This window comes from Haliotis rufescens, unplaced genomic scaffold (assembly GCF_023055435.1).
Source record: "Haliotis rufescens isolate VD_foot unplaced genomic scaffold, xgHalRufe1.0.p SCAF_12, whole genome shotgun sequence".
Classification (NCBI taxonomy): domain Eukaryota; kingdom Metazoa; phylum Mollusca; class Gastropoda; order Lepetellida; family Haliotidae; genus Haliotis; species Haliotis rufescens.
The window spans coordinates 5,135,671-5,158,781 of record NW_025963802.1 but is presented as its reverse complement, the minus strand read 5'-3'; the positions used below and the strand labels follow the sequence as shown (position 1 = coordinate 5,158,781).

Below are 23,111 nucleotides of genomic sequence, written 5' to 3'. Positions count from 1 at the left end.
GCACCCCCTGCTTGTTGTAAGAGCCAACAAACAGGATTGTATGGTCAGGTTCGACGACTTGGTTCATGCATGTCATCGTATCCCAACTGCGTAGATCAATGCTCGGGTTGTCAATCACTAGATTGTCTGGTCCAGACTTGATAATTTACAGATCATGTAATATAGCTGTAATATTGCTGAGTGCGACGTTAAACAAATCAGCTTTGGTTCCTGGGATCCTATCTGCCTCAGGTCTAATCTACATTGTTACAACCACCAAATGCTGGCAATATTGATATTGACACAAACCCGGTATCATCTAGGGTTGTAAAAAACAAACTGACACAATGGATTTGAAAAATATTTTATGATATAGCTAATAATAACAAACCTGTCAGGCTTGCTGCAACTAAACAATGGCAGAAAGTGACAGTTTCTTGACACATCCATACCACAGTAACAAACAACTCAAGAAGAAAGAAAAAACAATCTCATTACAATCAGATCTTGGTACTCGCTATCGCTAAACAAAGATCTGAGGACCACCCATTTAGGGTTACGTCAGAAAGACCTTTCATCCAACCAATCATTGCGTCGCTTACCAGATCATGAAAGTGACAGTCAGAATCTGTTTTCTTATCATGCAACAACGAAATATTTAACACGGGGTATTCCGAACGACAGTTATGGGTTTTATGATAATATCCATACAATCTAGGCCATCTATACGAAATTCCAGAATGTTCTTCTTATCAGTTTTTTTACATCAAAATATGTTTCGAAGCGTAGTCGCCAGTTTGAATCTAGTGTCGTAAAGTTGAGAAAGCTGCCTTCTGACTGGCTAATGTCGATTTCTTGTCAGTCATTTCATTGGTCGCTCAAAATTCACGAAAGGTCGTTCTGACGTGACTCGTAATGGGATGTCCTAAGATCATTGTTTAGCGGTAGCGAAAACTAAGATCTGATTTTAATGAGATTGAAAGAAAAACAAAATGAATGTGACAAGTAACAAACCTGCATCACATGTCCGTGGCAAAATAATATTTACCACTCAAAACAAATTAAAGAAAACCCAAAATCGGAAGGCTGTGTTTTGTAATACCCACCAGCCGTGACAGATTAACAATAATCATGTAAAATTGGGTGTCCTTTAACTTCTGAGTAGAATATCTAAATAGTTCTGACCCTGAACACAATCTAGACAGCATGATAGAGGCATGTCTTCTAGATGGACTGATAGGTTTCTGATCCAGCACTTAATGTCTTGTGATCTTCTAAACCTAACCAAGAGTTACTCTTTCAGTAAAGATGACAGAAGGAAAAAAAAGTTAAAATGGTACACACAGTGAATGAGTGAGTTGTGTTTTATGCTACTTTTAGAAATATTCCCTCCATACCCTGGACAGGGAACACCAGGCTTCACTCAAAGTTTGGTTGGTTGGTTTGTTGTTTTATGCCGCACTCAGCAATATTCCAGCTTTTTGACAGCGGTCTGTAAATAATCGAGTCTGGACCAAACAATCCAGTGATTGATATCATGAGCATCAATCCACGCAATTGGGATCGATGACATGCATCAACCAAGTCAGCGAGCCTGACCACCCAATCCCTTTAGTCGCCTCTTACGACAAGCATAGTCGCCTTTTATGGCAAGCACGGGTTGCTGAAGACCTATTCTACCCCGGATCTTCACGGGTCTCACTCATAGTACAAATGTGGGGAATCAAACCCGGGTCTTCAGCATAATTAGCCAAAGCTGAAACCACTGGGCTACAACACTGCACTTTACTGAGGGACACCACTATAGGAACACAATAAAACTGCTGAATAACATAACTGTTGTATTCAAATGATAATATGGGTGGGTTCACCACATTGCCAGACTCCTTCGATCTCAGAAGTACAGTGGACACGCTTCTTTAACATCTTCCATATTGCATTCAGCCAGTACATATATGGTACATGTAAAGTGATACTGACCGACATGGAACACAATCTGACCTAGCACTACTGTCACTTAGGATATGGTGTTCATCTGCTGCTTTGTAATAACAACCCAGATGAGTTAGTGACCAGTAATGAATTCAAACCAACTTGACTTTAGTACGGGGCATGGGTGGCCCAGTCGTCTAAGGAGCCGCAATTCACTGTGTAGAGTTGTGTCCCTTTGGCACGCCAAAAACCTATGATTGTGGGTTCGAATCCCGGTTATCCCAGATTATGTTTCTAGGTTTGACAGCACCATACCCGTGCTTGTGGGTTTCACCAAAGTGGTAACTGTCTAAGACCTGCATCACTTCGGTCGTCATGAAGCTGACACAGTGATGGAACTGGAATACTGTTAAAAGTGGCATTAAATCCAATTCACTCACTCTGACTTAAGTACACCTGATAATACAATAGGTCAGAGTTTCATAATCATCACCACATGTATATCATGGGCGCACACGTTTGTTGAAGGAAAATACCAAATGTTATCAATTACATTACCTACAGACCAAGACACCTGCAGTTACATACTCATAATATATTCTTCCACTTAACCATTCACCATTCTTAAGTAAGTGAAGTGGGTTTAACACTACTTAACAGTATTCCAGTTATATTACAGCGTGTCAGTTTAATGTGGGAGACCGAAGTGATGCAGGTCTCAAACATTTATCTCTTTGGTGAAACCCACGATCATGGGTATAGTGCTGACAAAGTTAGATTTGAACCCACGATCATGGGTTTTTACATGCCCAAGGGATGCAACTCTGCTTATTGAATTGTGGTGCTTTAGACGACTGGGACACCTTGCCCCCTGTTTATATATAGAAAGCTGAATATACAAAAATGTAATATTCTGAAATTTGACTGACTACGTAGCACATGTACTTTTGCAAAATCATCTTTTTTAGAAATGATTGCAAGCAAAGACAGAAATTCTACAAACTCTCAAACAATTAACATCCATGTCAATACACGTCATAGGTCATCCATATCATGTTCCTCAACGCCATGCTCAGTGTCAGAATAACACTTGAAACACATCAGTTATAATACAGCCACACACACACACACACACACACACACACACACACACACACACACACAGATACACTGTCTATTGATCATTGTCAGAATAGACACTTAACACAAATCAGTTATAATACACAGTCACAGATATACTGTCTCGTGGAAGCTGATGTCTTGCATTGCTATTAGCGGTGACCATGGGTCAGTCATCAACAGTGATTGACAGGGCTTTTATTTCTGATAGAGTCTGTTGCATCCTAGACTTATATTCATCGTCGGTGTAGTTCTTAAGGCCACAGAGTGTTGAGGAAAGTTCACTGTACACCTTGTAGGCCTCTGTGTTGTGAGTTACCTGCAACACATCAAATAAGCATGAACTCCTCTGCCAATATGACATGTCCGTTGTGTGCAAGGCAAGAAATATTGTACGGTTTTCAAGATCAGTCCCGGAAAGGAGCACAACCACCATCTTCAGTCTAAATTTAAGTCGTTGCCATGGAAACTCAAAAAATATTTTTTTAAGAATCCCAAACTATCAAAAGGCACCAGTTTACCACTAGACTTATCTATGTGCCAAGTTTGTTGAAGAAATATTGTACAGTTTTCAAAATCTGCTCCGGGAAGTAGCACTACGGACATTTTCAGTCTAAGTCAAAGTCAAAATCCCAAACTATCAAAAGGCACCAGTTCACCACACCTATCTAACTGTTGGAGACGGTGTGTATAAGTGATTGTGGAATAAACACGCTGGATGTGAAGCAAACATAAGCCTAGTTAGTTACAACAGTTACTCACCATTGTCTCTTATATGTTATTACTTCATAAATTAATTTTATTTTACGGGCACCAATTTGGTGTCGTACCGTGTAAACACAAAATGGCAACATGTGCTGGAGTTACACACGCTACCAATCATCGTAGAAAAAACAACGCAAGATAAACATATTTTTATTGCATATATAAGGTTTGTGTGCACACTTGTGATGTGCTTCATTCCATGTCACCTTATACAAGGAGTATAGGATTTTGGGTTGATTTTGAAGGCGTGTACAGGGGGGTCGTCTTATACGTGGGGTCGCCTTATACACAGCGATATACGGTATGTGCCATGTTTGGTTAAGATATCTCTCGAGGAATTAGAGTTCTGATCCGGAGACAAAACCTAACGGACAGAAGAACAGACGGACAGAACCCATTCCTATATCCCCCTTCCACTTTGTGGCAGGGGATAATAAATGGATAAATGAAATAGCTGCTTTTTTAAGGGTCTCAACACTAAACATCCTCAAATTGCTGTAGAATAATTTTAAAAAAAGCATTTCCAGAAATGTGAATAAACTCCCAAAACAAAACATAACCGACACAGACATGATGCAGACATGACACAGGATGACACAGACATGACACAGAATGACACAGACATGACAGACACAACAGACACGATAGACACAACAGACAGGACACAAATACGACAGACATGACACAGATATGATACAGACACGACAGACCGGGCACAGACAGGACAGACATGACACAGACACGAAAGACGTGACAGTCACAACAGACATGACACAGACATGATACAGACACGACACATACACATGACACAGACAGGACAAATGACACAGACATGACACACATACGACACGACACAGACAGGACAGAAATGACACAGATACGACACAGACGTGACACACATACGATACAGACATGACACGACACATACGATACAGACACGACACAGACATGACACAGACACATGACACAGACAGGACAGAAATGACACAGACACGACACAGACGTGACACACATACGACACAGACACGACACAGACATGACACAGACACATGACACAGACAGGACAGAAATGACACAGACATGACACAGACGTGATGGTGAGTTCCACAACCTGTGATCGGATCAGTGCCTCCAGGGAGGGGTGGAAGTAGTCGATCCTACTCTCGTACAGTTTGGGCATGTCTTCCACGAGTGCCGAGTTCTGCACCTGGAAATCCTCCTTTGCCAGTGCCAGAGATTTCTTACTCTGAAACCATGGTAACAAGGATTCACTTATGACTACCATGTTAGAAGTATATCAATCTCCAGTGAATATGTTTTTTTTGTCATCATAAATGGCCACTTAAACTAAAAGTTCTGATGAATAAAATACCCACACAGCTTTTCTGAGTGATTTATATTGAAGCATGACTGCTGGATGTGGTATGATCATAACTGGAGATATAAAAAAATAATCATTGTGAATTCTCTATTAAAAGTAGGAAGATCAGCAAACATAAGTGTGTGAGTGAGTGAATGTTGTTTAACACCTGTAAATAATGGAGTCTGGACCAGACAAACCATGAGTGATCTGGACTCCATTATTTACAGGTCATAAAGTGATCCACTTTATCATGACAGCCCTCAGCAAGTCACCAAGCATTATTTACAGGTCATAAAGTGATCCACTTTATCAAGACCCGATGACAGCCCTCAGCAAGTCACCAAGCCCGACCACTTGATTGTCTGTGGTTGGTTCTCACAGCAAGCATGGGATACTGGGGAGCTAATCGTTGATGAGGTTATTGAGTAACCATTAACACCAGCCCACCTGGTCCAGCTTGACCACGTTCTGGCCTGTCCGATCTCGCTCCTGGTACTTGTCCACTTTGGCTTGGCACTTCTGGAACTCCTGCACAGGACATGGACTCAAAGTGTCAAACATCATGTCAACTTTCATCATAATCCATCAGAAACACAATCCAACGAACACCTTCAATCTGATGTATCTTAATAACTGATGCTTATTTACACTCTTGTCCTCAGGTTTCTTACAATCACATCATATGACGAGGACAAATAAAAAGCATATTTTCATTTTACCCTTAAAAGCCAATCTCATTAAAATCAGATCTTAGCTCTCACTACCACTAAACAAAGATCTGAGGACATCCCATTACTGGTCACGTCAGACCGACCTTGCGTGAACTTTGACCGACCAATTGAATGACCAATCAGAAGGCAGCTTTCTCATGCTTTAAGGCACAAATTTCAAATTGGCAACATTTTGACAAATTCTCCATTATAAATTTGAAACCTGAACAAAAAAAATCTGGAATGACTAATAGATGGTCTAGATTGTAAGGTTTCAGTCGTTAAACCCGTAATTATCATGGGGAATACCCCATGTGAAAAATTTTCGAGATTGCATGATCAGAAATCACATTCCGACTGTCACTTTCATAATCTGGTAAGCGACGCACTGATTGGTCGGGTGAAAGGTCGTTCTGACGTGACCCCTAATGGGATGTCTTCAGATCTTTGTTTAGCGGTAGCGAGAACTAAGATCTGATATTAATTGGGTTGGGCACTTTTGGAACTCCTGCACAGGACATGGACTCAACATGTCAAACATCATGTAAACTTTCATCATAATCCATCAGAAGCACAATCCAATGAACACCTTCAATCTGATGTATTCCAATAACTTATGCTCACTTATTTACACTCTTGTCCTCAGATTTCTTACAATCACAACATATGACGAGGACAAAGCATAATATTTTCATTTTACCCTTAAAAGCTAAACTGAAAATTTCAGATTCCAAGAATTTGCTTCTTCTTAAAATGTATTTTTCACACTGAGCAATTCGGATCAAACTTGTAACCTTCAGATCTGAACCAAGTGACTGAACCATATGAGGCTTCTGAGGCCCAGATCAATCACAATGTTTTTAAGAATCTCTTTTTCAAGTACATGTATGCCAGTAAGAGATATTTTATATCCATTTCCTAAGGTTAACAGAAAGTAAGTTTGAAAATAAAATTGTTGATAAATGATGTTTCAGATTTAGCTTTCAGTTTACAAGTTGGATAAAAAACTCCTCAGTCTTGATTGAGAATGTTAGCCCGGGGGAGAGGGAAAGGGGAGAGGGGGCTTACATTCTCTGTCATGACCAAGGAGTCATTTCTTAGACTTAAAGAAATAAAAGAATTGGTTCTCAGGCAATGACTTTTGAAAATATGGTGGGCGGGAGGTGTTTTTTTTGCTTGTTCAAACTAGTATGTACCCACAGAAACAGTTGTGTACCATCAACCTGGGAAAGGGCCTCCCTACATAAACAAGCATACAAACTCCTATTTTCGCCATGACCAAAACACAAGATACACAGTAAAACAGTGCACATTGAAAGGGAAGTAAGTGCATGCCAAATTGGATCACATTGTTTTAAGTATTGGGATTATTTTATTTTTTTGAAAATGGAAATAAAAATGAGACATGCGGCAGACTTTATGATGACGCGAGCGGTGCTTGAGAACCAAGACTATTATTTTTTTAGCCTCTTATTAACTTGCCTGCAAGCTTTGTTCTCTCTTTTTGACAGCTGCTTGAACATTTGGGAAAATACTGTTGAATCTGCAAACACAACATCAACAGTTTACAAAAAAGGAAAAACAGAAGTAGACCAATCAGTCATCCGAAAACTTTTAATACATCAACACATTCTCAAGAAACATGTGTCATGAACCATTTGGACCTAATAAACCAGAGGAGGCACTGGAATACTGTTGCAAAGCTGCGCTAAACCCAACTCACTCACTCAATCAATACATCAAATGACAGCTTACCTGTATATCACCAGGTATTGGCCAACCTCTGACATAGGTCAACCCCACAACATGATTTTAACCATTAATATTCGCCTCAGAGTGAGCTTGAACAATCAGAGAGCAAAGCTAACTAACCCAATATGAGCCCGTATATTGTCGGTAAATATTCAATATGGTTGTTACTGACCTAATATGAGACCGTATACTGTCAGTAACACCCACACATATTTCACATAATAATTCTGGTAAAGAAATTCATTATTCAATACTGTTTTGTGTTTTAATATCATTAATTGTGATGTGCAAAGACATTAATTCATGAAGAAACCAAGATGTGTCTTTATTAATAAAAAAATAAGGCAAAAAAGCTTACGACAGGTCACTGATTTACAAATGGCAACGTCATAGAACATAATATAGGATGACAAGACAAGGAAAACAAGAAATGTGACGCCATTGACGTCACATATGACAGAATGGATACCAGCTCTTCATTTGGGAAAAAGCAGATTGCAAGCCAGTTACAGTGGCCCACAGATTTCTGATAACATGCAGGCATTTCATGTTAATTCTATCCAACTAGGGTATAATATGTGTGTAAATGTCCACAATTAGTACATCATGTATTCCATTGTTAACAAGTATTTGTCACAGAGTGACGAAATATCCCCCGCCATATACACCATAGTACCAAATATGAAGACAATCCAGCGATTAGTTCTTGAGATATTGTGGCAACACCGTTTTCCAACTCCAAAAACAGATTTGCCTGCTGTGACCTTGAAAATGGGGTCAAGGTCACCAAATCTGACAGGTGTATGCGGTGTCTGTATATACACTATAGTTCCAAATATGAAGACAATCCAGCGATTAGTTCTTGAGATATCGCGGCAACACCGTTTTCTAACTCCAAAAGCAGATTTGCCTGCTGTGACCTTGAAAATGGGGTCAAGGTCACCAAAACCGACTGGTGTCTGCGGTGTCTGTATGTACACCATAGTTCCAAATATGAAGACAATCGAGAGGTTTAGTTCTTGAGATATTGCGGCAACACCGTTTTCTAACTCTAAAAGCAGATTTGTCTGCTGTGACCTTGAAAATGGGATCAAGGTCACCAAAACCGACTGGTGTCTGCGGTGTCTGTATATACACCATAGTTCCAAAATATGAAGACAATCCAGTGTTTAGTTCTTGAGATATCGCGGCAACACCGTTTTCCAACTCTAAAAGCAGATTTGTCTGCTGTGACCTTGAAAATGGGATCAAGGTCACCAAAACCGACTGGTGTCTGCGGAGTCTGTATATACACCATAGTTCCAAATATGAAGACAATCCAGTGTTTAGTTCTTGAGATATCGCGGCAACACCGTTTTCCAACTCTAAAAGCAGATTTGCCTGCTGTGACCTTGAAAATGGGGTCAAGGTCACCAAAACCGACTGGTGTCTGCGGAGTCTGTATATACACCATAGTTCCAAATATGAAGACAATCCAGTGTTTATTTCTTGAGATATCGCGGCAACACCGTTTTCCAACTCTAAAAGCAGATTTGTCTGCTGTGACCTTGAAAATGGGATCAAGGTCACCAAAACCGACTGGTGTCTGCGGAGTCTGTATATACACCATAGTTCCAAATATGAAGACAATCCAGTGTTTAGTTCTTGAGATATCGCGGCAACAAACAGGTGGGACGTACGGACGGACGTACGGACGGTCGTGAATACTATATCCCCCGCTTCGCGCTTTCGCGCGGCGGGGGATAATTATGTGTTTACACTAAAGCGCTGTATCAGAAACATGTACTGGTCCTGTCATTTATACCAGTTCTAAGAGTAAAGTTTTTCATTTTGACATGACATGACATGACATGACATGACATGTGTGATAAAGATACCACATAGTGTAAAGTTTTCAGCATAATAAATTCATTATGGTGTCTTTAGTTGCCGTATACAGTGTCATATTTGGTTAGCAGAAAAATAGCCTCACTGTATTTCTTTCTGCTAACCTGATATCAGACTATCAGTACACAATACTCACTTTTTCATGGGGTCTATCAATGTTTTCTGTGTAGCTGCGTTCTGGAAAACAAATATTTATCACACATTCACAAGTTACTTCTTTTCTTCATTGAGAGACATGAGCATCATAATGCATCATTATTAACACTGTCACTGAGAAGTCCATCAATACTTCAATAATTCTCGACATCATCTGCAGTGAAAACACAAGGTTATGCCTAATGGCGCACACTTATACTGAACAAAATAAGTTAGGGATCATGAATATTTTGGGGGATAATTTTATAAAATTGTGTGCTCTGTCTTCACTACAAAAAAATATCCACCAAAGTAGCCCTGATCCCCAATCTCATAAAAATCAGATCGTTAAACAAAGATCTGAGGACATACCATTGCTGGTCATGTCAGAACGACCTTTCATCTGACCAATCTGACCAAGCAAGCTTATCAGATCATGAAAGTGACAGTTTGAATGTGATTTTTGATTGTGAAACCTCGAAAAAAAACCGGACAGGGTATTCCGAACGATAGTAATGGGCTTTATGTCTATATTCATACAATCTAGACCAGCTATTAGCCATTCCAGAATGTTCTTTTGTTCAGTTTTTAATTTTTTAAACGAGTATATGTCAAAATATGTTTCAAATATGTTTCGATGCGTCGTCGCCAGTTTGAAACTTGTGCCATAAAGCTCGATTATGATGCCTTCTGATTGGCTATTGCCGACTTCTTGTTAGTCATTCCATTGTTCGATCAAAGTTCGCGAAAGGTCGGTCTGACGTGACCCGTATTTGGATGTTCTCAGATCTTTGTTTAGCAGTAGCAAGAACTAAGATCTGATTTTAATGAGATTGCCATGATCCCCAGCTGTTTTTATACAGTATATATTGAAATATGCCAAAACACATGTCTTCAAAAAGTTACCCAGAGTAGACTGTTAAAAGATTCTATTGATCGGGCTAGTCGCCATTAGAACATGATTTAACTATATCATCAAGTTTTACTTAAAATATTGTTAGTATTCTAACATGTAAAAAGCAAATAATATAGACAGTGCTGTTTTCTTAAAAGGAGATCCTGCCGTTTTAACCATTGCGAGACTAGCCAGACAGCTCACCAAGTCCTGAGAGTGAAGATCCAGCGTAACCACTGCATGATCCCACTCCTCCACATTGCGATGCAGAGTATCCTCCCCTTGGCAGAGGGCAGAGGTCAAAAGGTCCTGGGTCAACTTGCGCTCAGATTTTGATACAGCTAAATGAAAGCAAACAACTGTAAAAAATTGTACATTTTTGCACAAGACTTACCTTGCATTATGACACTTGTTTCTGAATGGTGAGTGAATGAGCAATTTTCACCAGCTTGGAAATATCTAACTTCTTACAAATGTGAATACAAAGATATGATAGTATTATCTCAAAACTGAACACCTGGCAAATGCAGTTAAGAGAACTTACTGAGCATGTATGATTGTCAAGCTCCTCACAGCGATAGTACGTTCCCGGAGCTCTCTATACTATCGCTGCCACCAGTCAAAACTCCCCACTGTGAATAGGTGGCCACAACCATGCTTGGAGTTGAACTCGCAACCGAATGACCGTTATGTTTACAAAACAAGTGACGACTGTCGTGACGCCGAATACACTTATCGCTGCTAAATTACTTTCTTCGTTTGTCAATTTGAATTTCTGTTTCATTAAAACTATCGTGTTATTGATATAGTAAGAATGTAAGGGAGAAGTTGGTTGATTTTCCGTTACTCTGCAATCTCGAACCAATCTGATTATCAAAACAACAAAGTAAATTCATCTGGAAAACATGGTCAGTCGTAAACCTTTTCAAATTGAAATATGATGGCATTCCCAAAGACATAAACAAAAGTATAAACGTTACTACATATGGGGTTGGAGGGCAAATTTCAAGATTCTTGTAATGGCCGCGCCCACACTGGTGGCAGCGATGTTACCGAGAGTGTAACGAAGGTGTCACGCGCTGGGAAGGAGCTTGATCCGATTGTAATACAAGGGAGATAACTCTGAAGGCATTATGTTAATCAATTAGGATAAGTTTGTTAACCACAAAACAAACAAGTATGGCCCATACACACTATAAACAATGATTGAAACGTCAAACCTTACCATTATTAGCCTCAACCAAACGTTTAGCATCCTTGTAAAGCTTTCTTGTGACTTCATCTAATCTGGGGAAGGAAGCACGTACACCATTAGAAGATACTTCTTTTAACAAGACGATAAATTACAAAAACAATACTCAACATAGTAATTTTCACACAAAACCCCACGTCAAAGAACCATTAATGCACACTGAAGAAAAGAAAATTTAAAAATCAGACAAATGACACAGTTCTATTTTTTTCAAATAAAAAAGAACAGTTCCCTCCCACCCATCCACCCAATGGCCCAATAGCCAAGACCTTGACTAACATACAAGGAGAGTGTATAATATATAACAATGACTGAAATATTTAATCACTGAATTACCCAAGACTTTATTGGGTTCCTACCTCAATTATGTTAATTTCTATGGACAGTACCACATATCAACATATCAACATATTTTTCAATCAATACGGCAGCACTTATATATCCAATAAATGATATTCCTACGCCCGCCTGCAGGTGGATATATTAACTCCCATGAGAAATCCCAAATCTACAGAATAATCAGCAGAGCATATTTATGAAGAACCTTACATCAACAGTGAACAATTGTAGGCATAATACCCCAGTCTCACATGACTAATAATGCAAATATGTCACGAGAAAGAAAAAATCCAAAAAATACATACTCTTCCAACTTCTTTACTTCTTTTTCGAATTCCCTTTCAGCCTGAAAACAATGAATAGAAATAGTCATAATGGTAAAGAAGTCACTTCATTATTATGTTAACTGTAGATAAATTACACTGGGCTGTGTATCAAATACATTCCAACAAAACAATATCGACTCACTGGATAATTGATAGTACATGAATATCTCTTCCGAAACATCCTTTTTGTCTGACACACGTCAAAGTCTGGGCATGGACAGGCTTAAGTCCAGTGTACACATCAGGTTATTTTCTACTCAAACAGAGTAAGGAGATTAACAGGTAGACTATGTGATGACTTCCTCATAGGGAGGGGTGTATCTTGTCACTGAATTCAAAATAGGTCATCAGGTTCACCAAAATGAACTCAGCAACAACATAGATTTAAACTCATTTAGTTCCTGACAAGGGAACTGACAACAACCATTTGATACCAGTGAATTCTGAATACATTGAAAAGGTTAGGATATCATTTTATCTTTTTTGTAGGCCACATATGAGGGCTGGTCAAAATGTTCTGAAGCCTGACTAGCTTTCAACTATGGGCCATAACAAAGTGAACTAGTCAATGTAGTACACTGTTTGAGTAGTTCATGGCAAGTGTATTTGGTCTGTTGAGGCTGTTTGTATATTAGTGACATCCAGTTGATAAATTTGAACGTGATAGGGGTCCAATTGAACACAGAAATGGAAATTGATTTCAGACCAGGGGTCCGGAAACCGTCATATGCGCCGGACATGTCCGATTGGGAATCTCAAATGTCCGTTTTAAAATATTGCTTACCGGACATTTTAAAAAGTATTGTCCGGACATTCTTAAATTTTGACTGGACATGATCAACAGTTAGGACTGAGCAGTTTCTGTCTGCAGTTGCAACACAATGAAGATTAACTACACTGACATTCAGACAAACATATTCCCCAAGAAACTCATGGGGATTATGAAAAATAAATATAAAATAATTTCACAATTGTTGGTTTTGTTTGTTAGGCTTAGAACATTTTGACCAGCCCTCATACGAGTCTAACAATTTACCTTTTGCCTCAAAATCCCAAACATCTTGTCCATGTTGTTACTAAATGATGTTATAGACCAATCAATATGCTTCTAAATTTCAGTGGAAGTTAAAATCAGTGTTTCATGTCTTCAAAGGATTTCATGCAAAAAAGACATCAAAGAATTTACGAGCCTTTGGTGAAACTGAAAATACTCTGAGATTGCATTACAATATACTGTCAGTTTCACATCGGAAGACGATATAACCTGTTATTATGTTTCTTGTCATCAAATGTAACCATGGTAACAAGTTGATGTTCTTTGTTTATAAAGAGGAAATATTTTTACTCAACAATACAGCATAGTTCACACGGTTCTGCAGACTAGTATATCTACTGTAGTTAGTGAGTGAGTGAGTGAGTGAGTGAGTGTTTTTTGTTGTTGTTTTTTAACGCCACACTCAGCAACATTCCAGCTATATGACAGTGGTCTGTAAATAATCGAGTCTGGACCAGACAGTCCAGTGATTGATGCCATGAGCATCGATCCATGCAATTGGGATATGACGACATGCACCCGATCCCGTTAGTCGCCTCTTATGACAAGCATAGTCACCTTTCACGGCAAGCATGGGTTGCTGAAGACCTATTCTACCCCAGTGAGTGAGTGAGTGGGTGAGTGAGTGAGTGAGTGAGTGAGTGAGTGAGTGAGTGAGTGAGTGAGTGAGTGAGTGAGTGAGTGAGTGAGTGAGTGAGTGAGTGAGTGAGTGAGTGAGTGAGTGAGTGAGTGGGTGGGTGGGTGGGTGGGTGGGTGGGTGGGTGGGTGAGTGAGTGAGTGAGTGAGTGAGTGAGTGAGTGAGTGAGAGAGAGAGAGAGTGTTTTTTGTTGTTTAACGCCAGACTCAGCAACATTCAACAGTGAGTGAGTGAGAGACATGTGCTGCTGCACTGGACTATTTCACCACGAGCATGTGCAGCGGCCAATGTTTTGCTTGTAAATATAGAATTATTTTACAAGGTTACCAAGAACAATGAACAAAGAATACTATTGACATATACCCTGGGTACATCATTACACATCCATATGTAATAGCTGATAATGTACATTGCTTCTTTAAACCCTATTGAAATACAGGAACCTATGGTTATAACAAACTCAAAGGGAACTCTGATTTTAGGTCTATATAACCGTAGTTCGAAAAAGCATATATACATCATATATACAGCAAATGGCCAGGACCAGAAATATGTTCATCATATCCGTCGTTATTAGCGTGTACTACTGTATATAAATTCACAAGCTAAATGAAATGTACACTATAAAGTCAGGTTTACCATTAGTGTTTTACTACTTTTTATCCACTTTTTTCATCTAATGATGAATGCAGCAGAAGATATGATGAACACTGATAATGTGGAAGTGTGTAATCTTTAAGCTTGCAACCAGTGAAGATCCGAGTTAGAATTGATCTTCTGGCTTAGCAACCCATGCTTGTCGTAAGAGCCGACTGACAGAATTGGGTGTGCATGTCACCATATCACAATTGCATAGATCGATGCTCTTGATGTGAATCACTGGACTGCCTGGTCCAGACATGATCATATACAGACCGCCATTGCACAGCTGGAATATTGCTGCAGAAGTGTGGCGTGAAACGACAAACAACTTTTAACACTGTTTTTGCGAGACAGAGTAGAATCTTGGACAGAGTTTGCGGTTCATTTCATTATTTTCCCAAGGTTATTAAGTGTCAATAGTTCACTGCTCAAGGAATACCCTATCAGCATAACTAGCACATTTATAAACAAATGTAATGTTCCTTCTTTTAAACAATTTAAGAAACACTTACAGTTCTTGATATCACAGTCTTTTTTGGTGCCGACAAACGACTGAACGGGTTCCTGTTGAAAGAGACAATAAAAACATCACAAACCGTTATCAAGAAAAAAAGATAGAACTATACTGCAATGTGAATGTAAAACCAACAACATCCATTTTCATGTTGAAATTTGATAGACTATTGTTTGCATGTGTGGTTTTTTTCATTCATCTGTCCTATCATTGTGAACATTCAAGCAGTTTGTATCAACTTTAATCTATTTTACGGAATTAAGCAGTTTTCCATGACATACCAGCTCATATTTTATTTCAATCTCCCATTCTCGCTATTGGGCCAATGTTTTGTTGTCTTCCACCCATTTCCACCTACTTCCTTGTAGCCTTTAAAACAAATTTCTGTAGCTAGATATTTGTTGTTTTGAATGCATTTAGGTGTTAAATTTTCTTACCAACATATATTTATAATATTAGAATCCACATTGACCAAACCAATTTATGTACACTGAAAATAATTATTATTTTCACAGTTAATCGTGATGAATGATTAACAAAACAACTTAAATGAGGGTTGGAGAGTAAAAATATACAAAAGTCTATCTAAAAATATAACTACGAAGAAAGGTTCGTTATTATATGAGTTTAGCTTTTGAAACATTAGAAACGATAGTTTCCTCAGAAATAATAATAAACAAATTTAAATTATGAACAAAGAGCAGTTCTAAAGCAAAATGTTGATAAAGTAATTCGAAATATTGTTTATGTTTGTACATTTCGTTTCGACTTGTCATTTTTAACTAGTCCAAGGATTCAAAATGGCTGCGCCCATGCAAAAGTTAGCACGAATTGCGTGCCAGTGTTTTTCCCGTAAACAACAAGATACGGTATTTAGGGAACAGTTGAATAACCTCACGTCAGCATTGAATTCAATCACAGCGAAAGATGTCAACTTTGACCCGAAATCCGTGACAGCAAGAAGTTCGGAAACGGACGCCCCTGTCACGTACGTCCACATTTGGGAAGATGACATTTTCACCATGGGAATATTTGTTGTGAAACCTGGAGGCAAATTACCCATGCATGATCACCCTAACATGTATGGATTCTGTAAAGTGATTCATGGCTCGGTTCATTTGAAAAGCTATAGTGTTGTTTCTGATCAGAAAATTCCCGAAGATGTTGAAAAGAAATTACAATTGTGGCAAAAACCATTGGTGAAATCAGTTAGTTTACGCCAAGACCAAATACTTACAACGAATGATGATTGCTGCTTTCTCACACCAAGTGATGGAAATATTCACGAAATACAGTCTGCAGGTGGGATAGCTGCATTCCTGGATATTTTGGCACCTCCATACAACAACAATCAGAGCCGGGACTGCCATTATTACAAGGAGCTTCCAGTGTCCAGCATTTTGGGAAATAAGAAAGTTGGCAGTGCATCTATAGAGAACAGCAAACCAACAACCAGATGGCTTATGCAAGTTTCTCAACCACACGAGTACTGGTGTGACACACTGGATTACTTGGGGCCACCAATAATTGTTTAAACTTTAACTTTCAATGTTCAAACCATGCAAGGAAATCTAGTTTATTCTAGGCAGAGGAGATGCTGTGCTACTATCATGACTATTATCTCTTTTATATAATTTATTGATTCATAATTTATTGAATGATTTGTCTAACTTGTCAACTTGTTTCATTTGTTCCATGTGTGATGATAAATTGCATGTTGACATTGACCTGTTTACAAAGAACAAATATGGTATACAATACGATATATGTATACAGGGAAAGTTACTTATGCAATGTTACCTATAACCGATAACAGTAATATCATTTTTTCGTGTTCAAATATATTTTTGAAGTAGATCTAGACAGCTTCATTCCATATTAACCTTGCAATTCCAAATTCCAATCCATTTACACATCAGTGTGTAAATTATGATCATATTCCATGGGAGCAGGTTAATAATACGGCCTCATGTCAGAATAGTGTCAAAACAGCCACAGAAAAAGGTCAAAACATCCACAGGTAAAAATATTATGTCACATGACTTGTATTAATTTATATATATATATTGAATATGTAACATGCAATAACCATGATAACAGTTCTTAACATTCTTAACACGTACCATGTACACCCAGTTCAGCACTTCACCATGTAAACTTTCAGGGGTTTATCTATACTTGCTCAGAGACCAATATTCAGCCCCAGGTCTGCAGCAAATTGGTATCAATAATTTCCCAGTTCATGTCAATATATAAGGTAACCTGTATTTCACTGATAACAATTTTTATCCAACTGTTTTCTCGCAATTATACGCTTCACTGGCATTGTAACAGTGTTGTTTGTTTGTGATGCAGTGATTGTTGCCTTAAGTGTTTAAGAGGTTTCCTTCTGCCTTATACCAATATAGTTTAAGCTAACTGTCCCTCTTTGGGTCTCGCGTGTAAGTAGGGTATACATATATGATGAGGATTTCTTTTTCCATATTGATATGATTTCAATTTTTAGAAAATAGAAATAGCCACACACACATGTGCCTGCACGTTGCTTTGTAAGTGCACTATTCTTGGACGTGACGTTTCCTAATCCTGCTTATTAGGATCAAAGTTTATTCATGTTTTCACAACAGATTGGGACACTGGTCAGTAGAGAGATCAAAGTAATTTGATGAGAACGGTTAAAACAACATGCGAACTCTACTGGAACAGATTACATCGTACAATATCTAACATGTAATCTGTACACCTCCTGCTTACATTGAATATTCATTTATTGTTAAGTTCATTTATAATTTCGACTTTTTACCTGTGACCATTTTGACTTTTTAGTTGTGGCTGTTATGACCTTTTTATGGCCATTTTGACACGTTTGTGTCCGTTATTACTTTGGACATTCAGTTTTGAAGCTGTTCTGACATGAGGCCATTTTGACTACAACCCTTATTCCATCATGTCCACAATGAAAAACATTCAAACTTTTGTCATGTTTTCATGGTTTCCATGCCAAATATAGGGATAGACCATATATTACGATATGCGTTCGTCCCATTACAATACATACCATGATGCTTCATTTACAATAGTTATTGAGATACTTAATTTTCACCATTTTTGCATGCTACAAGCAACATGTAAGATACATGGGTGGCCATGTCATGTATCGTGTTGTCAAAAGTAGATTTGTGATGCATTGGTTGTCATGATATAGGATTACAAGTAGCTGGAGGATTTTTGTAAGTTAAGACTAAGAGTGAAAAAGGCTGATAGCCAAGCAGGAGAGCATTATGCTTATTTCACAACCCTGTAAACCTCAGTAACAATAAGGCTTCAAGGCAGATTATAGATATGTGTATGTATATGGTATATATGTCCATATACCCTACTGCTGCACAGTGAGTTGAGTTTTGTGTCATTATAAGCATTGCTTGCATTGTAGCCATAATACAATGGGGACACAAAGAATAGGCTTCCAACATTGTACCCATATGCAGAATCAAACCTGATCTGCAGCAGGATAAGCTGATGTTTTATCCACTGAACCACCCCACCGCAAACATCTGCTTAGTGCTTAGGGAGGGAGAGATAGAGTGTGTGTCTGTCTGTGAGAGAGTATTATAGCCTAGGCAATCAGATACTAAGTAATACTTTAGACATGAGAGGGACCATGCTTAAATCTGGTGTCCACTTTCAGTGAAGGTCTAGTCATTGTTATTGATGTCACATGTGAAACTGAGACACTGACTCATGTAATTTGCGTGATATTTATGATGAGGATGAGGATGATGTATACCCATACAATTAGGGTAGGTAGTTGGTGTGACATGGATGTGGGGCTTGGTCATTGTACCCAGCATGGATTGTTGCTCACAATATCAACCACTAGGTTGACTGGTCCAGACTGAAATATTTAATTGCTGAATGTTGCTGACTGTGGTGTTAGACAACAAACAATCAAAAGGTATTGAGTTACATAAATCAAACTTACTAGGACTGGCATTTGGCCCAAGCCCCACACACTTTAGTAGGTTCTGCAGATATATTTAAGTCTTTGAGTTTGGAATGCTTTGTATGCCCTGCCATGTTCGGGAGTAGAGAAGATCATGTTAATTGCTATGCAGTTTTGTTATAATTCAATCTCATTAAAATCAGATCTTAGTTCTCGCTACCGCTAAACAAAGATCTGAGGACATCCCATTACGGGTCACGCCAGACCGACCTTGCGCGAACTTTGACCGACCAATGGAATGACCAATGAGAAGGCAGCTTTCTCATGCTTTACGGCACAAATTTCAAATTGGCGACTATGCTTCGAAACATATTATTACAAATTCTCAATTACAAATTTGAAACCTGAACAAAAAAACATTCTGGAATGGCTAATAGTTGGTCAAGATTGTAAGTATTCAGTCGTTAAACCCGTAACTATCGTTCAGGACACCCCATGTTAAAGTTTTCGAGATTGCATGATTAGAAATCACATTCTGACTGTCACTTTCATAATCTGGTATTGGTTAGATGAAAGGTCTTTCTGACGTAACCCTTAATGGGATGTCTTCAGATCTTTGTTTAGCGGTAGCAAGAACTAAGGTCTGATTTAAATGAGATTGTTTTTTCTGTCTTCTTGAGTTGTTTGTTACTGTGGTATGGATGTGTCAAGAAATTGTCAAGAACTGATTTACTGATTTCGTGGTCATGGCTAGATCTTGAATGAGCTGCTCTGATTCTGTTTAATTAATTGTTTAATTGTTGACATGCTTTAAGCACTGAATCTTCATCACCACAATCAAAACATGTGATACGCAGAGTAGTTTCAATTATGTTTATATCATAAAACATGGAAGTATTATATTCCAGTTGCTAATTAGGAAGTAATACAATATCCAGTCAAACTGAAAGATAACATTTGAGTGACAGTGATATTTAATGACAGTTATGACTGACAAATGGCTGTTCTGTGATTGTGTGTCAGTTTCTCCTAATCCTGTTGTATTTCAGTGCTTGCAGTTTATCAAAATGCTTGAAGTGGGAAGATTTGTATCTATCTATGCTGGACTACAAAAGTGCCACACTTAAAGCATTCACAGCTGTTTATCTTGTTGATGAATCAATATCATTTGTTACTGCATTGTTTGAAGAATTTGACTGCATAAATATTTTGATTACCAGAGCATCTTGTTGTTATTTCTACTTTTCATATGATCTATTAAAGAGTAGTTTATTTGTGTTATTGGCTGCCTCAGTTTGCAGTACCAGGGTGATTCCGGGTTAGAATAGATACACAGCAACTTACAATAGATACACAGCAATTTAGAATAGATACACAGCAACTTACAATAGATACACAGAAACTTACAATAGATACACAGCAATTTACAATAGATACACAGCAACTTAGAATAGATACACAGCAACTTAGAATAGATACGCAGCAACTTAGAATAGATACGCAGCAACTTAGAATAGATACACAGCAACTTAGAATAGATACACAGAAACTTAGAATAGATTCCCAGAAACTTAAAATAGATAACCAGCAACTGGAAATGGATAACCAAGCAACTTAGAATAGATTCCCAGCAACTTAAAATAGATAACATAGCAACTTAGAATAGATACCCAGCAACATAGAATAGATTCCCAGCAACTGGAAATAGATAACCAAGCAACTTAGAATAGATTCCCAGCAACTTAAAATAGATAACCAAGCAACTTAGAATAGATACCCAGCAACATAGAATAGATTCCCAGCAACCTACGCTGGTAAGAGGTGATCTGGTGCATCAGTAGAAACTAACAGTTTTAGTCCACTAGACCTTATGATGAGAACACATAGTAAAACCATTGAACAGGGCAAATCTCTACTAGTCCTTATGATACCTTAACTATTGGGCAATTTGGCAAGAACTATAGAACTAGTGCCAATTTCTAACGCTGTAATGCACCTGAAGGATCGGATAGTCAGACTCAGTGACGTCATTGCGTGTCATTGCACCTCAATGGTGTGGATCGTTGCCCATAATATCAATCACTAGTATCGTAATATCAATGGCGTCCAGACTCAATTATGTACGGGCCGTCATCATATGGCTTGAATACTGCCGAGTGAGTGTCTGAAAACAAACTCTCCCATGGTCAGCAGTATATTCTGAAGAAGAGCCAGAGATGCAGAAAGACTCTGTTAAACTGAGTGGTACCTATCCCAATGAAATAATCTGGAATAACAACCATTGTTACAGCAGCATCCCTGGTAGGAACAACTGCACTCTCGGGACGGAGCTTATGCCAGTAATCTGACAGGTCAATGTACTATGTCCATTCAAGAGAGTAGCAATTTAGAGTGAAGAACTATGTGTTGGTAGATTTGATTGACTTAAACTGAATTAGGGCGAGTGAGTTGGAGTTTTACACCGCTTTTAGCAATATCACGGCGGGAGAAACCTGAAAGGGGCTTCACACATTGTACCCAAATCAAAACCTGGGCCCCATTCCTCAAAGCGATCTTAGCGCCACGATGATCGCAAGACTATGCTAAAGAATGGGACTTACGATCACCTTAGTGCTAAGATCGCTTTGAGGAACGGGACCCTGGCCTTTAGCATAACGAGAGAACCTTTAACCACTAGACTACCCCACCGCCCCAAATGAATTAGAAAAACAACAAATATTCAGTAAGTAGTACTTTGTCGTCAGCGTTAGCTTCACATGATGTAGCCATTAAATCTGTTCTGTCAGATGTGGTTATTGTGGTTTGAAATCCAAGACTGACCAGTCGGAATTGAGTATTTTCCAAAGTCATGGTAGAATGAATGTCATTACAATATTGCCCAAGATGTCAGGGTCTTGTCCGTCATCCATCTGTCCATCTATCCATCCATCCATCAGAACTGATTTTAACATCTCAAAATCTACCTCAAAGTGTCAATGACATTATCACAGAGCAGGGGAGATTGAAATACGAGGCCACAAATGTTTACTTGCTTCAACCAAAGATCTTGTAGCTCTAACTATAATAAACGACTGAAAGGACACACTATAGTACTTTATTTTATTATTGTAACAATTTCAAAGCGTAAGTACTTTTTATGCGACGTAGTAGCTACGCCACTGCCCCGGTCACGTTAATACTACCATACAATCAGTGATTGATATGACGAGAAACGCCTCATGCCGTCGGAGCACGATGACATGCAAGCCATCATCTTCCTGAGGCAAGGAGTTTACGGACTCTAAAAGTCCAGTTTCCACTTTTACAGTCCGTTAACTCCCTTGACTCGGGAAGATTGCAACCCAGTCACCGAGCTAGACACCCGATCCATTTAGTCACCTCTCACGATAAGCGTACGATGCTGTGGACCCACTCTAACCCCGAATCCATACGGGGAGGGAGAGAAATATGCACCATACACATACCACGAGCACCCCCTCACACCCCCGTGTAGACTTGCACAAAGTCTCTAAGGCAAAAATTATTAGTTTAAATCATCATTTCTAGATTACATAAATAATAAGAACAAGTTGTCCCGATAAGAGACCACACTGTCCTCTTATATACTTGGCCATTATAAGGATAGAATTATTATACACCCATGGACTTATAATTCAGTACAGACACGGAGCAAAGCTAATCCCCATGCAAAAGGTCATGTCAACATTTATCGTGCTTGCTACGTTTTAAGTTTTCGTAGTGGCCTCAAGTATCTGCGGAAATATAGTTAATTTCTGTATTTGTTGACAAATATATTGACGAATTGTACATATATTAATGCTTACTGGTTCAACGAGCAAATCCATAGAAAATATTAAATGTGCTTCC

General features: G+C 38.7%; 2 protein-coding genes across 2 annotated transcripts; one reads left to right on the top strand and one right to left on the bottom strand.

Annotated features, from left to right (window-relative positions):
- Positions 1 to 1,342: 1,342 nt before the first annotated feature.
- LOC124138049 (bridging integrator 3-like) lies at positions 1,343 to 15,687 on the bottom strand. The gene is made up of 10 exons (XM_046504556.2): positions 15,583 to 15,687; positions 15,300 to 15,351; positions 12,434 to 12,474; positions 11,763 to 11,824; positions 10,742 to 10,878; positions 9,644 to 9,684; positions 7,351 to 7,411; positions 5,606 to 5,686; positions 4,907 to 5,041; positions 1,343 to 3,349 (listed from the first exon to the last, which is right to left on the bottom strand). The coding sequence occupies exons 1-10, from the start codon at positions 15,588 to 15,590 to the stop codon at positions 3,200 to 3,202; spliced, it is 768 nt and encodes a 255-aa protein (XP_046360512.1). The 5' UTR covers positions 15,591 to 15,687; the 3' UTR covers positions 1,343 to 3,199.
- Positions 15,688 to 15,996: 309 nt separating this feature from the next.
- On the top strand, positions 15,997 to 19,552 carry LOC124138050 (2-aminoethanethiol dioxygenase-like). Its single transcript, XM_046504557.2, has one exon. The coding sequence runs from the start codon at positions 16,102 to 16,104 to the stop codon at positions 16,834 to 16,836; it is 735 nt and encodes a 244-aa protein (XP_046360513.1). The 5' UTR covers positions 15,997 to 16,101; the 3' UTR covers positions 16,837 to 19,552.
- Positions 19,553 to 23,111: the final 3,559 nt, after the last annotated feature.